The sequence below is a fragment of the Argentina anserina genome, chromosome 3, assembly GCF_933775445.1.
Source record: "Argentina anserina chromosome 3, drPotAnse1.1, whole genome shotgun sequence".
In the NCBI taxonomy this organism is placed as follows: domain Eukaryota; kingdom Viridiplantae; phylum Streptophyta; class Magnoliopsida; order Rosales; family Rosaceae; genus Argentina; species Argentina anserina.
In genome coordinates, this window is record NC_065874.1 from 10,296,402 (window position 1) to 10,317,568 (window position 21,167).

At 37.5% G+C, this 21,167-nt stretch overlaps 1 protein-coding gene across 3 annotated transcripts; it reads left to right on the top strand.

Moving 5' to 3' along the window:
- Positions 1 to 13,140: 13,140 nt before the first annotated feature.
- Positions 13,141 to 14,453, top strand: LOC126789090 (uncharacterized). Of its 3 annotated transcripts, none has more exons than XM_050515152.1 (3): positions 13,141 to 13,193; positions 13,720 to 13,799; positions 13,895 to 14,453. In XM_050515152.1, the coding sequence occupies exons 2-3, from the start codon at positions 13,743 to 13,745 to the stop codon at positions 14,102 to 14,104; spliced, it is 267 nt and encodes an 88-aa protein (XP_050371109.1). In that variant the 5' UTR covers positions 13,141 to 13,193; positions 13,720 to 13,742; the 3' UTR covers positions 14,105 to 14,453. The 3 variants fall into 3 exon arrangements, with proteins under 3 accessions (XP_050371109.1, XP_050371110.1, XP_050371108.1); XM_050515153.1 differs by having other exon boundaries at positions 13,174 to 13,193; positions 13,739 to 13,799; XM_050515151.1 differs by lacking the exon at positions 13,141 to 13,193 and having other exon boundaries at positions 13,293 to 13,799.
- The last annotated feature ends 6,714 nt before the right edge of the window (positions 14,454 to 21,167 follow it).

A 21,167-nucleotide genomic window follows, 5' to 3' on the forward strand; every position in this document is an offset into this window, starting at 1 on the left:
ACTGCTGGAATTGGCTTAGACCAAAACTGAAACGCTCTCTTTATAAGGAATTCCGTTGGTGCTTCATGTGTGCATCTTTATGAGGACATGCTATTTGGTAGTAATTTGTTATTTTCTTCTGTCTTTTCGGTTGGAGCTATATTAATAATTCAAATCCAGAACTACTCAAATGTAGAATAATTTGTGATTTACTTATACGTCTCCTCGACTCCTCACTCACTACATACGCTCTGCATTTCAGTTCAAATTCTGGTACCGTTACTATGTTAGGCGTATCATATTCATATATATCTATTCCAATTCTATTAGTTCAATGCAACAAATTTAATTCTGAAATGTTTTGATCAAACCTGAATGATTAACGTTAGGTTTATTGCCGGAGGATATTGGAACATATAACATCATGAACATGAGTATACATGTGCTTACAAACCAATGATAGATTCATCACCCTAGACAGCTATATAGTAATCAAACTAATAATTTTTTCTTTCATTAAGGTCAAGACTCAAGACGGATAACATGCTCTTGATATTCTGTGTTAGTGAAATGTTCTACGACCATTACCACATCGAATTCACCCATTTTTCACGAAATTATAGGTAACAAACCTTATGTACACCTATGTAGGAATGATCTAGTCTTCCGACTATCCTTCAGGTCTCTCCCGGCTTGTTCATGGTATTGGACGCTTATAACCACAACATGTGTACTAATAAGGGTGGTTAAACTATAACTAATACTAAAGAGTAAATTATATGTAATTCTGGACCACCATGTGTAATGTGTTCCGGCTACAACCAGATCTTCATGGCCAGCTAGCTAGCTCCACTATTTCAATGCGATTAATAAACCCTCGGCTCACGGGATAGATATATGATTAAATTCAGTTTACCCCGAGGTTTGAGGGTAACTTCATGTTTGATGTTAATTTCATGTTAGTAATCAACATACAATGAGAACATAGGCTAGCTAGCTTTTTATAACTCAATTGCATGTACTTTATGAGATCAACCATGCATCAACCATAGTACCATACATCATAATTTCAGAAACATTTCTCATTCTGTTTATTGTAAAATGTAAATTGTAGCTCATCCTCTAATTCATGATTGATTAGTCACAAGAATTGCATAGAATAGTTCATTCCATGTGTCCGGAACACCAGCAAGACACCAATGGCTACAGTCACCCTTTTTGCCATTTACGCCATATAGAGAGGGGTGACCATCTTTTCTCAACTGCGATAGTAACGTTATATCCAACAAAATAACTGGCTGGGATAGTTTGTTCAACACTTCATGGACCACAGTTGCCGGTGGTGGTGAACCTCCAGGATACGATGAACCATTGATAGGTTGAGTTTCTCCTCTGCAGTTTGCTGATTGCCACCCTCCCCATTCATGAACCATCCAGGAAAATACGTACCGATGTTGGAGGCTTAATTGGTGCGGGCATCTTTATTTCAACAAGAAATTGATCGAATAACAAAAGAAATGATGAGAGCATACTTGTAATGTCACGACCTCAAAATTTCAAGTATAAAACTCAAATTTCGAAATCATGAAAAACTCTAAAACAATCTCAATAAATCGAAATCATTTTAAAATCACAGCAGATCATTACTGAGTTCATAGTACAACTCAGACAAATGGATTATTACAAACCAAATTTATAATTCAACATTATATCAAATGGAAATATAAAAATCCTCTCAAATCCTCACCACAAGATAGAATAAAACAACTTCAAGTCTTCAGAGTTGTCCATCGATTTGCGCTAATCCACACCTGTGGAATTATCCCCTACACCATCGAATAGGTGCACCAGGATTGTACACACAAACCCGATATAAGCTTTGCAGCTCGTATGAGTAAAACAACAATATAACCCGCATAAAAATATATATGAAAATCCACAAAGCATCAATCATAAATGCATTCATAAGTCATTAGACGGCACATCTGGTTGTCTAATAATATGAAAATATATGTGCTCATGAGAAATTGGGTAACCCATTTGTTTACCCAAATGCATTTATAATACGGGTACTCATGAGACCCAGATACTCATCTGTTACCCCTCATGCAGTACACCGCCGGACATTGGGCAACCCAGCTGCCACCCAAAAATCCCAAAAATCTGGGTACTCATAAGCTGGTAACCCATCTGTTACCCCTCATGCAGTACACCGGCAGACAAACTAGAGCTCTAACTGTGTCGTAACTGTCACCCGGCCAAGGCTAGGTTCCGACATGCCAACACGTCCGAAGACTGGTCTGAAGACAGAAAAACACGTCTGAAGACATAACACATGTCCGAAGACAGAAAACGTTTTAACAAAACTCAATGTTAAAACCACGTACAATAATCATCACATGATATTGTACAAATCAAACCGACATGCTCAAATAAATAAATATCAACGCTAAAAGGAACCCATTCGCAAACAAACATTATGACATTATATAATAAAGCAAACTATATATGTGTACCTATTATACACAATCCACTATATCATATACATATCATTGTTCATTCTTTTTAATCAAGCGTAATCATGAATCTCCGCAAGGATAGATTCGTCACTGTGAGATTTTTACTCACCTTATATTCCTGAGCGTAAATTCCACGATTCCGAATTTGAATCCTTTACTTGTTGTGTCAATCACCTAGAATAGATAAGAAGTGAATTTAGAATCGTTACGTAAAACCTTAAATGCCGAAACAGTAATAATATTTTATTGTTCAGCAGTTTCTGGTTTTTATGAAATTAATGTTCACGTAGTTACTATTCACGTATTAATATACAAATACATATTAATTACGTATTCTTGTACAAGTACATACTATTTACGTATTTATGTACGAGTACATAGTATTTACGTATTTCTGTACATACATGTACTATTCAATAGTATATATTGACACAATAAATAATAATTACCGATTTACCCTTCAGAAATTACTTTTACAATTACTGTATGTAATTTACATTTATATTTACCGTACGTAAAATAAATTCATATTTACTGTACATAAATCACTTTTTATATTCGCCATACATAAAAATAATTTTTTACAAAATTACTGTTTGAAATCACTGTTCACGCGCCGCCGTGAGACCCACGCGCCTCTCCTAACACCGGCGCGTAAGTCGCCACCGCCGCCTCCAAACCCCTCCATTTTTCCTCCTCTTCTCCTCCACGGCCTCCTGCCGCCTCGTACCCTCCTCACGCACCCACACGCGCCGCCTAAGGCAACGGTATCCTCATAACCCTCTCCTCATCCGATCCGCACCAAATCGATCAAATTCAACCAAAATCACACAAACCAACATCACAATAATCAATTCAATCACACCCTTACCTATTTCACGCCTTGGAATCGCCGGAGCTCGTCGGAGAGCTTGGACCGACCGTGCTCGGTTAGTGGTGAGGAGCGGCGTGGCTTCACGGCGGCGAGGGAGGTCGTGCTTGGTTCGGAGGAGAGCATAGTCGAGCTGGTGAGGACCTAGGAGCCAGCGATGAGGGCCACGTCGCCCGTCGTAGGGAGATCGGAGGTGAGGTTTGCAGAGGGAGGGGGGAGAGAGGGGGGAGAGAGGGGAGAGAGAAGAGAAAGAAGGCGAGTGAGGTGAGAGAGAAAGGGTTTCCGAAAATGGAAACCCTAGTCCTAAAAAATTTCCTTTTATACCCACTTCCAAAATCGGAAACTAACTTCCGTCGTTAATAATTTTCACGTACGATGTCCGATTACGCGTGACGTGTCCACGAACTCGTAACGACGAGCTCTACAACTTTCGTGAAGAAAGTTTTCGCAAAAGAGCGACAGAGTAAAAGTCAATTCTCGCGTCGCGGAAACGTAACGTTTTTCTAATTAACATTTCCAATATCGGTTCCGTTTTCGATTTAAAACATTGTGAGGCGAAACATTACGGTTTATTAATCGTACAATTTTATAAAAATTCTATCAATTCAATTAAATCGATCCCGAAAAATCGGGTCATTACAATCTACCCCCCTTAAAGGAATTTCGTCCTGAAATTCAGGTTCTCTACTCCACAAACAGTTGTGGATATCTTGCCTTCATATCAGACTCTAGTTTCCAAGAGGCATCACCCTCATCGTGGTGACTCCACAACACTTTGACTAACTCCACTTCCTTCCTCCGGAGCTTCTTGGTGGATCTATCCAGAATACTAACCGACTCAAAAATAAATGTGGCATTTTCCTTCACCTTTATGGTGCTATGATCAATCACATGCGACTCATCAGGTACATACCTCCTCAACATAGAAATGTGGAAGACGTTGTGAACGCCTGACATGCTAGTAGGCAAGGCTAGTCGATATGCTAGTTCTCCTACCTTCTCAAGAATTTCAAAGGGCCCAACATACCTCGGTGCCAACTTCCATTTCTTGCCGAATCTCACTACACCCCTCATAGATGAGATTTTTAAGAACACATGATCGCCGATCTCAAATTCCACATGTCTCCTCTTTAGGTTTGCATAGCTCTTCTGTCTACTATGTGCGGTCCGGATCCTATCTCGAATGATTGAGATCTTCTCTGTGGTTTCTTGAACCATCTCTGGGCCCATTAATGCTTCATCACCAACTTCGGCCCAACAGATAGGTGAACGACACGGTCTACCATAAAGAGCCTCATAAGGTGCCATGCCGATGCTAGAATGATAACTGTTGTTGTAGGGAAAATCAATCAACCTTAAATGATCCTCCAAGCTACATTTAAAATCCAGCATACAAGCTCTCAACATATCCTCCATCACCTGATTCTCACCCTTTCTGTCTGTCCATCAGTCTGAGGATTAAAAGACGATAATTTAATATCCCCTTCTCCGTTGACCGATGTGGGATATTACAATCCACCCCCCTTAGGAGTCCGACGTCCTTGTCGGCACACTTGCACCGCAGATTGGCTTTGATACCAATGGGTCACCCATCCTGGGATTGGTCTAGCCTGAGCAAGCTTAACTTCAGAGTTCTCATCCTCTCCGAAGCCATTGAGCCAAAAAAATCATGTTAGATGGAGATTGACATGTATATAAAAGGCACATCACCCCCTCTTCGTTGGCCGATGTGGGATATTACAATCCACCCCCCTTGGAAGTCCAACGTCCTCATTGGATACTCGCACCATACGGCTGACTGTGATACCAAATTGTCACATCTCGTGACCAGCTCCGCTATAACACGATATCGTCCACTTTGGGCACAGTTTTCACGGTTTTGTTTCTGGGAGCTCATGAGCAACTTCCAAGTGGGTCACCCATCCTAAGATTGCTCTAGCCCAAGCAAACTAAACTTCAGAGTTCTCATCCCCTCCAAAGCCATTGAGCCCCAAAAAAACCTCGTGTTAAATAGAGATGAGCATATACATATAAAACACATCACCCCTTCTCCGTTAGACGATATGGGATATTACAGTTAAGATTCGAACACCTAACCTATGCGACTCACGCTATCCTACCACTAGGGCAACCGTTTCACTTGCTACATAAGTGACAAATACTTTATATATATAACAAACCACCAGGGCAACCTATGCAAACAATATAATTTTTCCCTTTACATCTTCTTATACAACAAAAACAGAAACATAACAATTAATTAATCATTTTTTCTCGTAATTATCGTCTTCTTCAACGTCCTCCTTATTCGTTCTTCATCAAATTAACACCAGATTCATCATCTCATCATCCCGAAAATGCTTCCATGCACGACATGTTTTTAAGTGACGTGTAATAATTTAAGCCATTGATATGAGTCTAAGAAAGAACTGATTGGAGCCATAAATATATGCTTACTTTCTCTAACAGTCAACGTCATGTGAGTGAGGAGGTAAATTTGTTTTTACAAAACTCGGGTAAAAGAAGATTTATGCTTACCATCTACACAAAATACGGCAACAATCAGATTGACGGGAAAATATCTGGTCCTCCGACTAGTGGGGTCAACAACTCATTGATTGGCTTAATTCCATTTAGATATGTACCTCAATCACAGCTGGGCATTCTTCCAACACCTTCCAATACCTGATGATTATGAGGTGGGTGGTTGCTCTGTGATCCGTGCTGCTCGTCAATATACTACAAAACACCATGAAGATTTATCTTCATATTCATCCGCATATTCATTGATTCTTGATTTTTTCCTTGAGGTTGAGCTTTTGAAATCTTGTTTATAATTGATTTTGGGTTGAGCTTGAGCTTTGAACACACAATTATGAGGTTGAGCTTTGAAATCGTTGTTTTGGGTTTATCTTCTTCTGGGTTGTTTGTGAAGATTGTGGTGGTTGTTTCTAACTTAAGTCGTGCAACTGTATGCTATTGAACTTTGGATTTAATACTTTGATAGCAGAAGTAAGACAAAAAAAAAAAGCAGAAAGGTAGGGCTTGTAGTATGCTCGAGCCGCTCGTGTTCGACTCGTGTTCGGCTTGATTTTAACCCGTTCGGCTCGAATTCGTAAAGCTAAATGAGCCAAATTTGAGCTCAATATTAAGCTCGACCTTGAAAATAAGCCGAGCTTGAACAACAAGTATTCGACTCGTTTAGCTCGTGAGCTAGCTTGAGCTCGTTAAAAGGTTGGCTCGTTTATTAAACTTGACTTAATAACTTTTATAATATATATAGTATAATTTTTATATGATAAATAGTATTAAAAATATATTATAATAATAACTAAATGAAACTCTAATCTTATTGTATACTATATAAATAATATTTACTAGGAGCCATAATTCGATCAGTTTCATAAAACTTTTATCACCCCAAATGGCCACACCCTAAAGGAACAAATAAGTGAAATAACTCACATCGTCAATTCGTCATGGAGCCATAAGCAGATATTCTACTATTCATTTATTTCTTAATTAAAAGAGATTTTATATGATGTTATGACATCAAATTTGAAAATTTATTTTGAATTTCTTGATTTTAAAATATTAATTTCAAATGATTCAAGCCGGCTTGAGCTCAGCTCGAGTTTTTTCCTATGATACACGGATACGTTATAAAAGAGGAATGCCCGTATCGTACCCGTACCGGATACGGGTACAGGCTGGATACGCTACATACACGTATCCTTGACTGAAAATGAATAGAGGTTACCGAGATTAAAGGGTAGGACTGGGTTGTGTAGAGAATGGCGGTGGTGGCGTGCCCTGACATGGCCGGAAGGCGGCGGCGCAGCCGGTATAAGACTGCAGTTGTGTTGCTGTGTCAGGAAGAGAGAAGAAGTAGAAGGAAGAAGAAGTAGAAGAAGAAAAAGAAGAAAAGTGGGAGAGAGAGGAAGCAGAAGGAAGAAGAAGAGAAGAAGAAAAAGAAGAAAAGTGGGAGAGAGAAGAAGTAGAAGGAAGAATAAGAGAAGAAAAGAAGAAAAAAAGGAGGAAGAAAAAGAAGAAAAGTGGGAGAGAGAAGAAGCAGAAGGAAGGAGAAGAGAAGAAGAGAAGAAAAGAAGAAAAAAAGGAAGAAGAAAAAAAAAGAAAAGTGGGAGAGAGGAATGGGGTCGAGTGTTTGGCTTAAAAGACTAAAAATTCAAACTGAAAACTAATATATATATATATTAAAAATTATTTTACAAAACGTATCCAAAATACTACATTTTAGAAAAACACGTATTCCGTGTCATGCCGTACTCGTATCCGTGTCTCGTACCCGTACTTGTGCATCATAGATTTTTTCAAGTCGAGCCGAACTTAAACATGAAAGAAAAAAAATCAAATTTTAGCTAGGCTCGAACTCAATCGAATTAAAACGAGTCAAACATGAACAATCTAATATTCAGCTTGACTCGGCCCATTTCACACCCCTTAGAAAGGTTCTTATTGTTGTCAATTTTTAGAGTTTAGAGAATTGAGCACTTAGGCACAGGTACCTATTTATCACATTGGTTTGAAACTTTGAATTATGAGTGAAGTGGATAAAAGACATTTCCAAATCAAACCCAAGAGGCCGAGGGAGAACCAAAAACCCAGAAAGCCATGAGGATGAATAGACGTGATCAGAGGAGGAATATAAGAGCAGCAAAGGGAGAAAATGAAAACTCTAAATTGGGTTTAGGTAAGAAGTTCTTTATCTGCAATTGCATATCATTTGAGAATTGATTTTTGATTGTATCGAGCTCTGTATTTATTATCATTCATTGTTTCATCGGCAATTAGATCTGAAATTCTATGGGGTTTCGTTTAAGTAATGAGCTAGAAATTAGTTTTGAGTGTTGGAGATGGTGGTATTGGGGTTTTTGGTGAGGAGTGATTGTGTGAAAAGAGCAAAATGGGTTTGGAGGAGATTTGGTTTTATTTAGTTTTCTTGTTTCTGATCTGTATCTTATCTTGGTTTTTTCAAAAGTTACAGGAAAAACTGACCAAATCCCATTGTGATGAGGGGATGAGGGCATGAAACGGCAAGAGTTCTTGACCCAGATATGGTAATATTGATTAGGGAGTTATAAGAATGAGTTGTGTTTCCTTTTTGGTATGAATGTGAAACACAGAGGAGATTACCCAGATTATGGAAAATGTGGGTTCGTAGATTGCTCATTAATTAGGAACAGAAAATGCCGCATTTTATCCTCCGCGAAAATCAACTCCGTTGGCATCTCGAGCTCCTCCGGCGACTTCCCGGCGATTCTAGGGTCCAATATAGGTACGAAAATGTCTATAATCATGTGATGTACATTTTGTATGTTGATTGTTCGGTGAGTTGAAGAGTTTCAGAGGAGGAGGACAAGAAAGGGGAGCTTGTGTCAACCGCCTAGGGCGGCGCGTTAGAGAAATGGGAGTGGTGGAGAGGCGGCATTAGGTCGTGGAAGGAAGGAGGAGAGGAGGGAGTTCTGATGGTGGTGGCAAGCCATGGGTGCGTTTTGAGGTGGCACGTGGGCCCCACGTGCAGCTGCGCTTGAACAGTAAATTTGTAAAAATAAAATATGAACAGTTATTTTATAAAAGTAATTTCTGAATGGTAACTTATAAAAGTAATTTCGAAATAGTAAATTGGTGAATAGTGATATGAGCATTTTGTGCGACGTTCTTAATATGTTTTTACCTCAATTTGTACTTTGCTTAGCCCTTATTATTGTACTATTGAGTCATTGAGTCGTAGTAAGAGTCTTGAGCGGTATTGGATGCATTTTTGTGCTTATATGAGTTAAAACGCATAATTGGTTTAGATTCTTAGTTTACCTAGGAATCCTTTTTAGGTTTTGAAATTAATTATCTCTTACTTATGATTTTATTTTCTTATTTTCAGATTAGATTGAAGAGATAATTAAAGAAAAAAAGATGGAGCCAAGTCATGCAACAATTAAATAGAAGATGATCATTAAACGCATAAAACATGGCATGTTTTAGGGAATAAAACTTTCCATGATTTAAGGGATTAAAGCATGACATTATTATAGGAAGAAAGATGCAATTTCAAACCCTCCATTTTTCCTCTCTATATATACATGGTTTCACCTCTTCTCATTTGCATTCAAGAGCCAAACCTCTACCAAAATACTACCTCAAACATCTTTCATCAAAACAGCAAGCCATTCTTCCCATATACAAATTCCATCTCCACCGAAATCACCATTGAAGACACACCTCCAAGGTTCCTACAACGTGTGATTCTCGCAACTCTTCTCCACGGGTTTGTTCGTTTTTGATTTTTTTTACAATACTTTGTCTATGAAGATTGTAATATGATGTTTGTGTGGGATTATTGTTATGTATTAAGAATCGAAATTTTCAGATTGTTTTATTAGATTTTTGGTTCTTTGCCAAATTGATGGTTTCCTATAATTAATGAGTTTGTATTTCTATTGTTGTGTTCTAATCATCTTTTTCATACTTTTAGATAATTTTTAGATATGTGCATATGAATTTAGTGCTTGGATGCATTCCCTAAGATTGTGTTTGAGTGCTAGATTCATCAACCATATTGACACAAATCGAATCATGCCCTAAGTAGGTTCGGTTTGTGTTGATTAAAAGTGGTAAAAATTCTGAAAATTTGCATGTGAAACCATGGTGGGTGACGTCATACATGAAACATGTCTCCAACAAAGATTTGGTGCTTAAATGTAATCTTATTTGATTTCCACTCTAAGTGTTATTGAATTTGATTGCATGCAAATTTAGATTAGGCCCTAAGTCAATCTAAATGTTAATTGAAATCTTGCATGATTAGATGTTTTCCTAAGGCTCTAATTGTATTGGTGTCTAAAAAATATGTAATTGGTCGAATTAGAATGCATGATAGGTTTGAACTTGTGATTATGTGGTGTAATGGTAAATTTGATTTAAGTTTGTTAAAGAGAAGTCGATCATGTAAATAGTAATTTAGGTTTTATTAAAGTAGTTAATAATCAATCTCAAACCCCCCATTATTTGTTAACACTAAAAGTTTAGAGTTCCATTCAATTCCCCGGAAAGAACGATCTCTGCTTATTTTATACTAACAATAATGTTTTACAGGGTTTATTATAGACATTTTAATCAACGATCTATCAAATAGTAATTACGTGAGTAGTAATAACGTGAACTATAATTGTATCGAACATTATTTGATGAACAGTACTTACGTAAAAACCTTATTTTGTAGAACAGTAATCAGTTCTACTGATTCGGCATCTGAAGTTTTACGTATCGTTTCTAACCACTTTATTATGCATTTAGGTGACCGACAAAATGAGTGAGGGAATTATTCTCGGTGTCGAGGAAATTACACTAAGGCAGTAAGGTGAGTAAATCTCACTATGACGAGTCTGCACTTGGCGGTGACTCATATTTACATTTTACTAAACAGATCGAACTATGACATGTATAAAATATAGTGGGTTATGAATGTGTATAAAATGGTAAATACGATACATATATATGGGTTGCTATATTATGTAATGTTACGTTCTTATTTCCAAATGAGTTTGTGCTTTGGCAACTATATTTATATTATTGAGAAAGAGTCGTTTGATTGTAGTACAATAAACATGTGTTGATTGTTATATTGTACACGGTTTTAATATTGAGTCATGTTAAAACATTTTATGGTCTTCGGACGTGTTGGCAGTGGTCGGAACCAAGCCTTGGCCGGGTGTCTGTTACGATTCAGTTAGAGTTCTAGTCTGTCTGCCGGTGTACTGCATGAGGGGTAACATATGGGTTGTCTAGGTAACAAATGAGTACCTGGGTCTCATGAGTACCCGTATTTTAAATGTAATTGGGTAAACAGATGAGTTGCCCAATGTGTCATGAGTATTTATATTTTCAGATATTATTGGACAACCAGATGGGCCGTCCAATGTTTTACGAGTACATTTATTTTTAAATGGCTTTGGTATTTTCTTTAGTATGTGATGTGTGATATACTATTGATTTACTCATACGAGTTGCAAAGCTTACCGGATTTGTCTTTACAATCCCGGTGCAGCTATTCGATGGTGTAAGCGATAGTTCTACATGTGCAGATTTACAGAATTGGAGGGATTTCTTTGAAGATTGTCGAAGTTTATTTATTCTATTTCTGATGAGGATTGAGAAGATTTTACATTTCCATTTGTTATAATAGTTGAATTATAAACTGGTTTTGTAATAATCGAATCGATTGAGTCGTACTTTGAACTCAGTTTCGATACACTGTGACTATAAGATGATTTCAATATATTGAGATTGTTTTAGAGTTTTTCATGGTTTCGATTTCGAGTTTTTATCACTCGAATTTCGGGACCGTGACAGTTTTTCTTCCTAGATTGTGTTTTTTTTTCCTCGTGCTTGTTCCTAATTATATATCTGAGATAGCTAATAATCCATTATATGATTTCACCTCATTAATGTTATTGTTTCTGAAAGAGTGTGCCTCGAATAAATTGTAACTCGGCTTCAACCAAATATTTCCACCTTCACAAGTTATTCTAATAGTGTTAATATCTTTCTTGACAAGTTCATTCTCCTCAACTAGATTTTCTCATAGCGGTTGGACTTTTCCACCATATGGACTAAATATTTCTATGTCGATTAGATATATTCACCTACTTAATATCTCTACCTTAACAATATATCATCCCGAAGTTGAATATGTTCATATGTCTTGTCTTAACCATATATTTCCACCTCAAGTACTACCTTGAGTAGATTTGTCCAATTTAAAAAGGACACATTATAAATAGAGTCTATTGACGGAGTCGGTTACCCGCTCACCTTGCCAACTCTAGGTGCGCCCTCCGCCGGCTGGTAGAGGGGGAAATCGCCGGTGTTTAACGCAATAAAGGGTGGTGTTAACAATAGATTGATCCTCAAGTACATTCTAACATATTCTTACATAAAACCGATCAATCATCAAATATAATTTACTCTAAAAGTGTACGTATTAATTTTTTCCTCAAGTTTTCGGTAGTCTATCTTGATGACCTGTTAATTTTTTTAGTACATTAACTTAAGGTGATGCCCTTGAGTATCACTGTCTTTTTTTTTTTGGGGAAATTTTTTTTGCTTTCATCTCGGAGTGTTCCAATTTTGAGTAAAAATAAGTTCCGAGAATGCCCACATCAGAGATAATATATTGGAAGATAATATCATCTATAGGGGTCAATAAGGTAAATTTTGCTCTGTAACTATCATTTGAATCAGGGGTGTCGAAGCTTCACTAAAATGCTGTAACCAAATATAAAAAACAGCTTCACAAACATACTGGAGTTCCGATAATGCCCATACCAGAGAGGATATAAATGGATAGTCCGATGCAAAGACAATATAAGCTATGGTTAATAAAGTAACCTTAAAAAAAGAGAAGGAAAATATAAATGTCAAAACTTTTCACGTGTGAGGGGGGAGCGGGGAGATGCCTTCACCCACGTTCTATTTAACTGCCGACGACGGTTTCGTACAATAAAAGAATGGAAGACTGGATGAGAATGGCTTTTGAGCTATCAGGAAACTAGATACCGCAAAAGCCCGCTTCGAAATTGAATTGAATTTCAATTTCTGAAAAGAAATTCTCACCAATATTAGCTTATTCTTTCCTTTGTAAGTGAAATCTATGTTCGGATGAGCCATGTACTATCTGGTTTAGTGTGCAATTAATTGGTCGAATGCGAAAGAAATAAGGGTTGATTTCATGATTTTCGTCGTTTGTGTTTGCAGGCTTCATATGCCATGAGCGAAACAGCAAGCAGGAAAACTTGAGCAATACAAAGGTATGCAAATTGCAAATTTAAGTTTGAGTCGTGTAATTGAAGGTTTAACTTCTTATAATTAACTATGTCTTTTTCAGTTCTTGAAGAGTTGAAATTGGTATAAGAGTTCAAACTTGATGAGTCTTCTCTGTCCCAGGTCTTTGGTTCTTTGGATTTTTAGATAAGTTGCTGGATTCGATCAAAGATAAATGGATTTTTAGCTCGGTCTATTCCTGGTTGTGCGGCTGAATTACTGCAGGTTGTCGAACCAAGGCAAAAAACTGATTTCAAGGTTAAAAAGCTGTAGAATGGCTCAGTAGAGAGTTATTGTTTTTGAGTAGGCATTATCCAAATTTTGCCATTTGTTCCGTGCATCTATTTTTGATTTATTAAGATCTATAAATGTTATAACACTTACATGGTGTCCATCATTGAATCCAGAGGCATCTATTACTTGAGTGTAGATTTTTTTTCCCTTTGTGTTGCTTTTGCTGGTTGTAATTTGTGGAGCTATATCGCATGACATACCTCTTCTTTTTTTCAATAGATGTCTATTTCTGCCACAGGAAAATGGTTTCAGTCGAGTCGAAGGTTAAACGCAGAAGGTTGATGATGCCAGATAAACTGGTATGTGTACTACCTAAAGTTGATATAAGATATTTTGACTGGTGTTCGCCCATATCTGTTTAGTTGATGAGTTAGTTAAATTTTATTTTGCGCAGGGTAAATCTGGTGAATCATTCCCTACTAGTGAGTATAAAGTGAATATGGGTGAGAATGGTGAAAGTTCCCATAAAGTGGCAACTCAAAGTAGGCTGACTATAAGAACTGCCTGCAATCCGAAACAGTTGTGGGTTTGTCAAATCCAAAGGAAACCGCAATTAATATGCGGTGCTTCTAACACATTTCTTGTTAGAGTTATGCGTAGATGAATTGGTCATGTCACACTTCCTCTTCATATTCACCGGTCTACCATCAAGAATCCCCTTCAAAGCGGCATTGTCAACATTAGTAGTATATTTCTTGTCACTCTTGCCACTCTCTTCTCTCACACCTTACTTGGAGCAAACGAGGTCTCTTCTAAGAACTACAGTACCTGCATGGTTCTTGTCCATTATACTCTTCCTCATGCTAAACCTCTTCGCAAATGAATAGTAAGAGTAAAAGTTTTCCACTTCGTCAATTGTTTCAAACTCAACATCCTTCACATCCTCAAATGTCAGATTCTTATAGGGCTTCCCCTTCCCTCTGATAAATGCGCAAACTTGCATTTGAACAGATTCTGACACCTCCTTGGATTCTTCAATATCATCATCAAACTCTTCAGTTCTAGACATGTGGTCACTATTAGAATCCATATATGCTGCAGGTGTGCACTAACTAGACTTGATATCACCTACTGTGGACAAAAAATAAAATAAAATGAAAAACGGAACCAGAATTTCTTATACGAGAAAGAAAATGATACAAAATCTGATTTAATCAAGTAGGCAATGGAATAGGAAAATAGCATATAAGATCAACATGTATTCATTCAAATTTTACCTTTGAGACACATGACCAGGGTCCTGTACATGATAAGTAAAATGATCATTTCCAGTGATGCATTGTTCTTTGCTTACTTATCACTGTCTAAATCAACTAGCCATAAACATCGTACTTGTCTGTTTAAAAGTAGATTGATAAGTTATTCTAAGGCATTTTCCTTCCTTATGATAGTCCAAGTACTTCTAGTTAAATACATGTTAACGGAACACGGTTCTAATAAAATAGTCCCTAACCGCACATCACGCTTGCATTGATTGGGAAAGGATAAGAGAGTTCAAACGCTATTAATCACTAGAGCAAATAAATATCTGGAATTTTCATATTAATGAAACTGAAGCCAAATCAATCTATTAGTATAAAAATGCTATAACGACCTTAAATTAGTATGAAAATCCGAGTTGCGGATGAAAATCAAGAAGAATTGTCTGATGAAGACGATGATCTGTGTCTAGTTGAATGTGTTAGAAAATTGTATACATATGAGGAATTCTTCAATATCATAAGTAATCAGTATGCATGGGTAAGCTTAACTTGTAGCTACTGTTTTTTAACACATTAAACAATGGAGTTCTATGTTCACAAGCACTGCTATTCTAAGCAATAAGTTACTGGCTACAACTCCTATTTTGTCCACATAAAGATAGATATATATTGTGTGGCCATGAGTTGCTAGCTACACATCCCTCTACAAGAAAACAACAGCTCCTAGAGTCCTAGTCTATGAAGCACGGACACGCGGCCAAGGGTCCGTATTGCGTGTCCGACACGGACACGGACACGGACACGCTCGGACACGCTTGGACACGCTCGGACACGCGAACTCAATTTGGACACGACTCGGACACGCGAGTGTCCGAATTGGACACGCGAGTATCCAAATTGGACACGCGAGTGTCCGAATTGGACACGCGAGTATCCAAATTGGACACGCGGACACGCACCAACTCATAATAAAATTGAAAGTGCTTATGGTGAGAATCGAACCTTGGTCATCCAAGGCACCCAACAACTCCTCAACCATTCCAACAGATTCAGTTTTTGTTATATTTATGCACACTTTAATATATATAAGGAGATAAACTCATGATAAAAATAAAAATGCTTGTGGTGGGATTCGAACCTTGGTCATCCAAATGATCCAACAAATCCTCAACCATTCCAACAGATTCAGTTTTTGTTATATTTATGCACACTTTAATATATATACACATCTAAATACTTTCAAATTTTTAAATTACTTTTTTAATAAATATATATATATTAAAATAATTTTAATTGACGTGTCCACCACGTGTCCGTGTCCAAAAAAAATTTTATATGCCGTGTCTACGTATCGAATCGTGTCCAATACGGACACTCGTGTCCGTGTCCGTGCTACATAGGTCCTAGTCCAAGATAACTCTTGTTTATATTGGGACAAAGAATGTATAAATTAGCATCTATAATGTTGATCGCTGAGTCTTTGGTACATAACTAGAGGGCTACAGTTTCAGACTTAAAAAGAGGAGCATCAAATGTTGTAGACATTATGGGATATATATTTTTACAGCAAGGCAGAGCAAACTTCAATAAATGCAGGATACATAATGGTCAGATGTCTTCCCCAAGTAATGACAATATTCTGTTCCAAAAGAGGCTGACAACTATGGACGTGGATAATCAATATAATTGCAGTAACTTGCTAGTACTCAAAAAAAGAAAGCAAAAGTAGATGAATACTTTAAGATCAGATGAAGTGATGAACCCAAATGTAGAACATAGAAACATATATGAAATAATGAACACAACTTGTCAAGGACATTGAAAGTGAAAATTGCATTAGTATAGTGTTCATTTAAAGGGCTAGGTGGAAGTGAACTTTATGTTTTTTTGTATTTTTGGTTCTACTTTTGTATATAGCTCAATTTTTATATTTTAGACTATAGGCACAAAAATTATGTACTGTGAATTCAATACAGAAAGTTTGGATGGGTCAAGATATGTTCTTTGTTCTGTTCTCTGTTTGACAGGTACCCTAACTACTGCAATTTCTAATTAAGACTTTTCTTCACAGTAAACAAGATTTCAGCAAAACAAAAGAAAATAAGAAAATCCCACTAAGGTATATGTCGTGGAATGCACAATTAGATGACCCGCAGCAGAGCATGGACTCCCAAACTAGTGAATAACAAAAACAAATTATGAATAGAAATAAAATACGCGAATAATTATAAGGCAAGTAAGGTCAAAACTCAATCCTAACCTTAATTTTGATATTGACAGATTATGCGGCAGTAGTAGTCATCGTTGTATCATGTTACACCTCTCATTTGAAGCCATATTAATCATATTTTGTACCAGAAAAATCAGATACAACTCTCCAACATTAAAGTTCCCTACAAGACACAAATTGTAATACCCCAAATTTTCGGGTTTGATTCATATAAATTTTTGTAGATTATTAAATTTGGAATTTAAATTAAAAATCGCATTTTTTTCGTTTTTCTCGTCCATGTCAGACGAAACGGAACCGATATCGGAAATTTTAATTAAAAAACGTTACGTTTTCTGTGACTCGAGAGTCGACTTTTATTCTGCCGCTCGTCTCTAAAAACTTCATTCACGGAAGTTGTAGGCTCGTCGATACGAGTTCGTGGACATGTCACACACCTTAATCGGACGTCGTATGTGAAAGTTATTATTGATGGAAGTTAGTTTCCAAATTTGGAAATGTATAAAAGGAAAATTTGGGAAAACCTAATTTCCTAAAACTGAACTTTTTTTCCCCCGCAGCCCTCTCTCTCTCCCCGACCCTCATTCACCAAATTCACCACCGCCGATCTCTCTTCTCCGGCCTTTGTGGCCTTCACCGCACGGTCGACTGCTCCGACCCCTGGACGAGACGCACCCTTCATCGCCGCCGAGAAGCCACGCCGAAGATCGAAGTTTTCTGCAAATCCATTACCGATCCAAGACCGCCGGTGAGTTTCGAGCATAGATCCTCGATTTCGATCTCTTGGCTGGGTGTAGCACGAATTTGGAGCTCAAAATCGGAGGTTTTAACGACGGAGGCAAGCTTGGAGTTACCGAAGCTTTCTGGCAACTTTATGGCCATTTTCTGGCGATCTGTATTGCAACACAGGTACGGTTGTGATCCTCCTCATGCTCTTCATCTTTGATGTTAGATATTTGTTGTTTTGATGAATTTTTGGCAGAGGTGGTGGTGATGCGCGTAACTTATGAACAATAAATTGTGAACATTGTTTTAACGGTAATAAGTCGTCATCGGTCAATTTTACGTATTGTTTTTTAAGCAGTTTATCATGCTATTAGGTGACTGACGAAACGAATGAGATGCATTACTTTCAGTGTCGTAGAAGTTGCACGCAAGAAATAAGGTGAGTAAATCTCACTATGACGAGTCTACCATTGGCGGTGACACATATTTACGATTTCTTTAAAAAAATTGAACTATGACATGTACATAATATAGTGGGTCGTGTATGTGTATAAAATGGTAAATACGATACATATATATGAATTGCTATACTATATACTGTTACGTTTTTATTTTCAAATGAGTTTGTACTGTGGCAACTATATTTATATTTTTGAGCAAGAGTCGCTTAGTTGTAGTACAATAAACATGTGTTGATTGTTATATTGAACGCGGTTTTAACACTGAGTCTTGTTAAAATATTTTTCTGGTCTTCGGACGTTGTTAGCAGTAATCAGAACCAAGCCTTAGCCGGGTGTCGGTTACGATTCAGTTAGAGGTCTAGTCTGTCTGCCGATGTGCTGCATGAGGGGTAACAAATGGGTTGCATGGGTCTCATGAGTACCCATGTTTTTGTTTGATATTGGGTAACATATGGGTTACCCAGTATCTGTAGGCGTACTGCATGAGGGGTAACAGATTAGTACCCTTATTTTAAATGTAATTGAAGTAAACAGATGAGTTGTCCAATGTCTCATGAGTACACATATTTTCAGATATTATTGGACGACCAGATGGGCCGTCCATTGTCTTATGAATACATTTATCTTTAAATGTCATCAGCATTTTCTTTTGTATACGATGTGTGTTATACTGTTGGTTTACTCATACGAGCTGCAAAGCTTACCGGATTTGTGTTTACAATCTCGGTGCACCTATTCAATGGTGTAGGGGATAGTTCTACATGTGTGGATTAGCATATTTGAAGGGCTTACTCTAGAGATTGTCGAAGTTTATTTCTTATATTTGTGGTGTGGGTTGAGAGATTTTACATTTCTATTTGTTATAATACTTGAATTGCAAACTGGTTATGTATTAATCAAGTCGACTGAGTCGTACTATGAACTTAATTTCCATACACTGTTACTATAAGATGATTTCAATGTATTTGAGATTGTTTTAGAGTTTTCATTGCTTCGATTTCGATTTTTTTCATTCGAAATTTCGGAACTGTGACACAAATCTTAACATATTATATGATTCTTGATCCTACGGAAAGGGGATGAAACCCTCTACATTGTTGTGTGTTTTATATATAATTGAGGTGCTCAATGAGCCTGGTAAGTCCCTAAATCTAACGATTTGGTTAGTGTCAAGAACTAACAAATAATGCTAGTCTAAAACACCATAACTTTCTCAATTCTCAACCAAAATAAGCAAATAGTATATCAATTATATGCTACTCAAAATGCCCATCAAGTTTGTGCAATCATTTCAAGGTTTAAAAACTTAATAGACATTATAATTTAAACAATACCACAATGAATCGACACAATGATCAAAGAGAGAAACCATATGACAAGACTATGAAGTTTCGCAAGTCTAACTCACTTCAAACTCCTCTTTGCTCCAAGAAGAAGCCAATCCCCTGAAGAAGCTAATCGGCAGACACGAAACTTCCCATCAACGGGCTCTACACGCAATTGACATCGAAACAAGTTTGAATCCTTCAATGGGCTACAAACGGAAAACACATCAAATATAACTTATCCCCAATTTGTATTCAATACAAAACAAACGCTGGGGGTTCACACCTTTCAATGATTTTGGGTTTTCGGGTTTACTAGAGGGAGAGGAGGAATCGTCAGAGTCAGGAAACTAACACACATGAGGATGAAACTAATCGAAGTAGGAGAGTGAGAGAGGGAGAGGGGGACTGAGAGAGCAAGGGAGGAGTGGGTTTGAATGATATGACTGGTGATTGGTGAGCGGTTTGGTTTATAGTAATTAATATCACTGCGTTTGAGTTTTTTTTTTCTCTTTCTGGCCCTGATTAACGTCGAGAGGTTTACGCTGCCATTCAAATTCCAATCACGTGCCCAGCACATGGCCGTGTATTTTCACAGCCGTACAGGCAAGATACTCCATCATCATCCTTATTGTGAGTACCATAGCCATTATCAAATCAGCATCATCTAGTCATCCTCGACATCGCCAACATCACCAGAAGAGAAATCTAGTTTTGTGGAGGGAATAATTTTTGCTAAAAAATGTGATTTAGGAGGGTTAAAATTATTTAGATACATATATAGTAAGAAAAAGTAGCAACTATCCAATCTCCAAAAATCATAATTTTCTACAAACAAGTGTTATATCTTGAAATGTTTTCTCATGATAGATTTAGAATATATTGCTTATTTGAAGAGTTTTATTCATGGAAACATAAAGTAGAAGAGAAAAATGATTGCCAATGAAAATGCCACTAAGATCTTGAAACAAAATCATAATGTATAATTGTTTAAACCAAAATAAATATAGGACTAAATTATATCATTTTCTCTCTACTCTTAGGGTTTTGTGAAAATCAAAAAACCGCCGTCGTTAGTTCCTAGTGATGACAAATCATCCACATCATTGGGAGCTTGCCTCTCTTGGCTTGTTCCTTCTCTTTTCAAAGTTCGTACTTAGTGTAGGCGGAGATGTCATGTTCTGGGGGTTAGGGACCTTTGTTGTCATTGAGAATGAATATTTGACGTCTTCTCATTGTGAGTCGCAATCAAAACTGGAGTATCGTGGGCCAGATTGCTCGATTTGGTTCAGGACGGGGTCTGATTGGATCTGGTGGATATCGTGGCATATGTCCTCGGGAGGTGGCAGTTCCCAAGGCGGTTTGTTGGGGTGCCATGTGTTTTGGCGAAACCAAGTGGAAGACGACGAAGGCAGATTGGTTTTGGGCCGTGGCTTAAATCCAAATCTCTTTCTAATTTCACTTGGTGGTGGCGACAATTGATTTCGGCGTGGCTTTGATGGGGTGGATGCAAGTATCATCCTTGATTCAAATCTGCTTTGGATCTATTCTGTTTCAAATTTCGGCGACGGGTGGTGGAGTTTGAGAATGGATGGGGCTGGTGGTGTTCTGCCTAGCGACGCAATGCTTGCTCCCTCATCTGCCTGGTCGCGGTAGAGGTACTAGACTGGTGACCTCATGCTGATAACTATTGCAACGGGTGGTTTGGTTAAGTGGGATCCAA